At 42.3% G+C, this 5310-nt stretch overlaps 1 protein-coding gene across 1 annotated transcript; it reads left to right on the top strand.

The window, feature by feature from the left end:
- Window positions 1-962: 962 nt before the first annotated feature.
- Window positions 963-4991, top strand: LOC311064052 (uncharacterized protein; the record flags this gene model as incomplete). Its single annotated transcript, XM_084083786.1, has 8 exons — window positions 963-998; window positions 1441-1599; window positions 1757-1861; window positions 2114-2374; window positions 2661-2702; window positions 3781-3942; window positions 4053-4154; window positions 4984-4991. The coding sequence occupies exons 4-8, from the start codon at window positions 2152-2154 to the stop codon at window positions 4989-4991; spliced, it is 537 nt and encodes a 178-aa protein (XP_083939912.1). The 5' UTR covers window positions 963-998; window positions 1441-1599; window positions 1757-1861; window positions 2114-2151.
- Between the last annotated feature and the right edge of the window lie 319 nt (window positions 4992-5310).

Genomic DNA, 5310 nt, shown 5'->3' with positions numbered 1-5310 from the left:
GAAGGCCCATAGTATCCTAAAGGATCCATCCCACCCCGGGCACTGCCACTTGAAGCTGCTGCCTTCGGGCAGACGATACAGATCGCTGAGGGCAGGAACAAAAAGACTTAAGAACAGTTTCTACCCAAGAGCAGCAGTGGCTCTCACTGTGGAACTAAATGAGAACTAACATATGCACGGGACACTTTATTGCGATATAGGACACTTTTTTTTTTAAATCGATTGGTCTAGAATTCTGTATTTTAATATATATAGTTTTGTATAATGCACTTTTAAGGGGTTTGCTACAATTTCGTTGTTCTTAACTGTAACAATGACAATAACGTTCATTCATTCATTCATTCACTGTGTTCCTGACGTTGTCTTGAGTTATAATAATAACAGAACAACAATACACAACCAAAGCAGTGTGTGCATTGGTCTTTGAAACCTCAAAATGTAACGTTGTCTCTCGCGTCTTTGTTATTATCAATATGATAGTCACTTCACTGATGCATCCTTGGTATTTTAGCAGTGACGTCACGGACTAATCCATGGTATATTTATCCTTATATATACGTTCGCCACACATGTGTTTTTTGTTTATTATTTTTCACGGCTCGCGCTACTCAAACACTAGCGGGATTATTAGTCCCGTATTTATTTATCCCATAGTCTGAATCCGCCCTCTCACATAAAATCTAATTAACTGATCTATGAAATGTAATTATTAAATAAACTATTGAACATTGAATATAACTGAATCGAATAGAGAACTGAACAAATTAACTTTACATGAACTTGAATAACCCTGTTATTAGTTAAGATAAGATAATGGCTGGGTAGATATCTGTATTCACCATTATCCTTGTCTCTGTTGTCTTTCTCTCTGCCCCTCTCTCTCTCTCTGCCCCTCTCTCTCTCTCTCTCTCTCTCTCTCTCTCTCTCTCTCTCTCTCTCTCTCTCTCCACACACAGTGGTGTATCTCCTCATCTGTTGTGGATCTGCTCAAACAGAGGGTGAGACAACTTCAAAGCATTGCATTATGGGTAGTGTGAGACAAGCCATCTGATGTGTTCCAACCATCCTGTTCATATACTATAAACATTACTTCACACAACTTAATGAAATAACTAAATACTTAACTAAATACACAACTTAATGAAATAACTAAATACTTAACTAAATACACAACTTAATGAAATAACTAAATACTTAACTAAATACACAACTTAATTCAGAGATTTTCAAACCCACCACAATCCACATCATCAAATAAACGCATGTATACTTTTTATGGATTCATAAGGTAAATAGTTATACTGTATATAGTGTGTTTGAATAGTATTAGGCTATCATTGTATATAGTAAGTACATCCCTATTCATTTCTACCCCCCCCCCCTCTCTCTCTCTCTCTCTCTCTCTCTCTCTCTCTCTCTCTCTCTCTCTCTCTCTTCCAGTGTCTCTGAGAGTCAGTCAAGAAAGATCTCAGTTCTTTAAAGGTGAGTCCATCTCACTGAGCTGTGAGGAAGCAGGGAACTCTACACTGGAGTGGACTGTGAGAAGACTTGAGAGTAAGAGGACGAATGGAGCCTGCAGTGAATGGGGAACCACCAAAGGTATGTAGGGATGGATGGATGGATGGATGGATGGATGGGTGGGTGGATGGATGGATGGGTGGATGGAAGGACAGATGGACGAATGAACGGACGGACGAATGAACGGACGGACGGACAGATAATGAAATCCCTCTTTCTTCATTGTGATTCCTTCTAGGAGTTTCCTGTATCATCAGCTCACTGCATCCTGGAGACAGTGGATTTTACAGGTGTGAGTCCAAGTCAGGAGAAGAGAGCCGTTGGTCCCGCATTCAGATCTCTGGTACAATCAATATAATGATATCAATATAATTAATAATTAATATATTGTAGTTGGTAAACAGACATATCATAACTCAACCTGCTGTTGGTTCTATAGATGTTCATAACTCAACATGTTGGTTCTTTAGATGTTCATAACTCAACATGTTGGTTCTATAGATGTTCATAACTCAACATGTTGGTTCTATAGATGTTCATAACTCAACATGTTGGTTCTATAGATGTTCATAACTCAATCTGCTGTTGGTTCTAGATGGAGATGTGATCCTGGAGAGATCTCTACTTCCTGTGATGGAAGGAAGGTATGTCACTCTCCGCTGCTGGTACAAAGACAAGACAACTGGTAAACCATCCTCTGACCTCCCAGCTGACTTCTATAAAGATGGATCCCTCATCAGCACTGAGTCTACAGGACAGATGACCATCCACAGTGTTTACAAGTCTGATCAAGGATCCTACAAGTGTAACATCTCTGACCTTGGAGAGTCACCAGAGAGCTGGATGCGTGTGAGAGGTGAGATAGTCATGCAACAATGATGAAAATGTATAGATTACAAGACCATTATCCATAATGAATAATCCAATTGGATTATCTAATCAAATTTATATGGATTAAAGGTCTGTAATCATATAGTTGAATATTGAAGCGTGATTCATCTGCGTTGCAAAGTGAAACATTATTGACATGTACTTCATTGACACTTGATATCAAATAAACTATTGAATTGAATTGAATGGAGAGCTGAATGAACATTAACTTGAATAACCCCGGACTCTCTCTCTCTCTCTCTCTCTCACAGTGGTGTATCTCCCAGTCTGTTGTGGACCTGCTCAAACAGAGGGTGAGACAGCTTTAATACATTGCTTTATGGGTAGTGTGAGACAGGCCATTTCTATTCACATTGTACATAGTTGTCTCCGCCAGGCCGAAAGGCATGGCGAGAGAGTATGTTTTACCCTCCGTCCGTCCTTCCGTCCGTCCGTGTGTCCGTGTGTGTGTCCTGTCTGTGTGTTACCAGCTAATCTCCGGCACCGTTGGTCCGTTCGCTCCGAAACTGTGCACACACACTCCCTGGATGCCAATTCGGAACCTCTGCCCCAATTTTTTCACATGGGCCTGTTATAGCGCCACCAGGAGGCCGATTTGTGCAAAACACATTTTTTTACATTACTCCTACAGATTTTATCCAAATGTCATGCAAATCGGTACACAGTATCTCTATAGTCATGAGATCAACACGGATCTGTCCGATTTCCCATATTCCATCCTGATTGCCTATGGTTGGCTTCCAAAGTGTGCAGGATTGGTCCGTTTTGAACAAAATGCCTCAAACTATGCATGCAGCTTGCGATTTCCGTGAAATTTCCCACACACATTCCCACTAGGCCGAGGAAGAAATGCCACCCTTTTCACCTGTTATAGCGCCACCAGCAGGTCTAATTTAGCAAAACACATTTTTGGAACAAAATGCCTCAAATCATGAATGCAGTGTCTGATTGCCGTGAAAGACCTAAGAATAAATGGCACCCTTTTCACATTGGCCTATTATAGCGCCACCAGGAGGCCAGAATAACGTACCTCACCTGGCGGAGACCTGTGCTCCGAGGAGCACTTTTTCTAGTTTGTTATTTTATACCACCCTGAAGTGGAGCACTATAATCTATAGCAACCCTTGTAGTTACTGGGGCGCTAAGTGGTAATCATACTCATTCCCTGTTTTAATTATTTGATTCTAGGTCCCCCCCTACCCACCCACACACACACACACACACACACACACACACACACACACACACACACCATCATCATCATCATCTTATCTTAATAAGATGACAAGATAAGATAAGAACTACAATGACTGGTACAGTAGAGTTAACTTTTTGTCTGACTCTCTCTCTCTCTCTCTCTCTCTCTCTCAGTATCTCTGAGAGTCAGTCCAGAAAGATCTCAGTTCTTTGAATTGGAGTCCATCTCACTGAGCTGTGAGGAAGCAGGGAACCCTACACTGGAGTGGTCTGTGAGAAGAAAGACCAGAAAGGAGGATGTTGAAGTCTGCGGCTATGAATTTGGAGGAACCAACAGTATGTAGGACGGACAGACAGAAAGACGGCTGGTGACAGACAAACAGACAGACAGACAGATGCTTTTAACCAAAATCCCTGTTTCCTTACATTGTGATGTTGTGTTACAGAGTCCTGTGTCATCACATGGGCATGGTCTGATGACATAGGAGTTTACTGGTGTCAGTCCAAGTCAGGAGAACTCAGCCAGTCCATCAACATTACCATCCAAGGTATGATCAATATAATCACATCAATATGTTCAATACATTTGGCACAGTGGTAAAGTAGCTGCCCATCACCGCGGTGTTGGGTGGTTCGAATCCACAGCGGGGCATCTGCCCTTGTCGAGCGTCTATACGAAAACAAATACCCCGTGTTGGGGGGATGGAAGCCGGGTGGGGAGGGTGATATAACTGCATGTATTCCTACGGGCTGGGGGCGGCACCTGTCAGCAGGGAGTGTTGCACGTGAGGATATATATAAGATAGAGTTTGGTTCACAGGTAATTGAACATCGCCATGGAACATCGGCAAGAATGTTAGACAACTGATTCCATTTTAAGCCATTTATTTTCCATTGCACACATGAGCATATGTTCGGGCAAGGAGGTGATGAGGCTTCAGTTATGTTTTTTTACTATAAAAAGACAGAAACACATAATTAAATACAAGCCAACATTAATGACATCACATTTAACAATAAACAATTAGGTACCTAAGACAATAATGTCTAGCACTCTAGGGGGATGGGTAGGCCTACCACTTAAACTTTAGAGTACTAACAAATAATATGGGACAATACAACAACATTCAATATTTCCTAAGGTTAATGATAACTGCATTTCCTTGAATGGTAAAGTGACTATGTGCACTGCGCATTACACACACTTCATATTTCAAGGCAAACAGGTGATCTGTAAGATTCAGCACATTTATCAAACCACTAAAATGCAACATATGAGAACCATGAACTTAACTCACTTTAGTGACGCATAACCAAAGGTTGGCTGAGACTCCCAGGACAAGAGGGCTCTCATGTCTGGTCTTGCTGCTGCCAAAGTGAACTGAAAGGCAGTTTATATAGAGTAGGCCACTGATTGAGGAGTGAGTGAGAGCAGGTGAGAGGGGTGGAGCCAGCCAAGGTAATAGGCCAGGGGGAGGGTTGCTGTCTAGGGTGACTCTTTTCTACAGCCGCCCCCAAATACTGTAGGGATTTGAAACTCCGAAGAGTCAAACTAGGCGAAGTGATCTGGGGGGGTCCTTGGGGATTTCAGGTAGGGAAACTGGGTGGACATGGACCTAGTGCCAGCGGCTGAGGCGTTCAGAGCTGGGATGAGAGACCAAAGCAGAGAGGGGTTCCGCCGCCCCATGAGGAACAATTTTGGGC

The sequence above is a fragment of the Gymnoscopelus microlampas genome, assembly GCF_963454915.1.
Source record: "Gymnoscopelus microlampas genome assembly, chromosome: 2".
Classification (NCBI taxonomy): Eukaryota; Metazoa; Chordata; class Actinopteri; order Myctophiformes; family Myctophidae; genus Gymnoscopelus; species Gymnoscopelus microlampas.
This window is presented reverse-complemented; position numbering and strand designations above follow the sequence as displayed.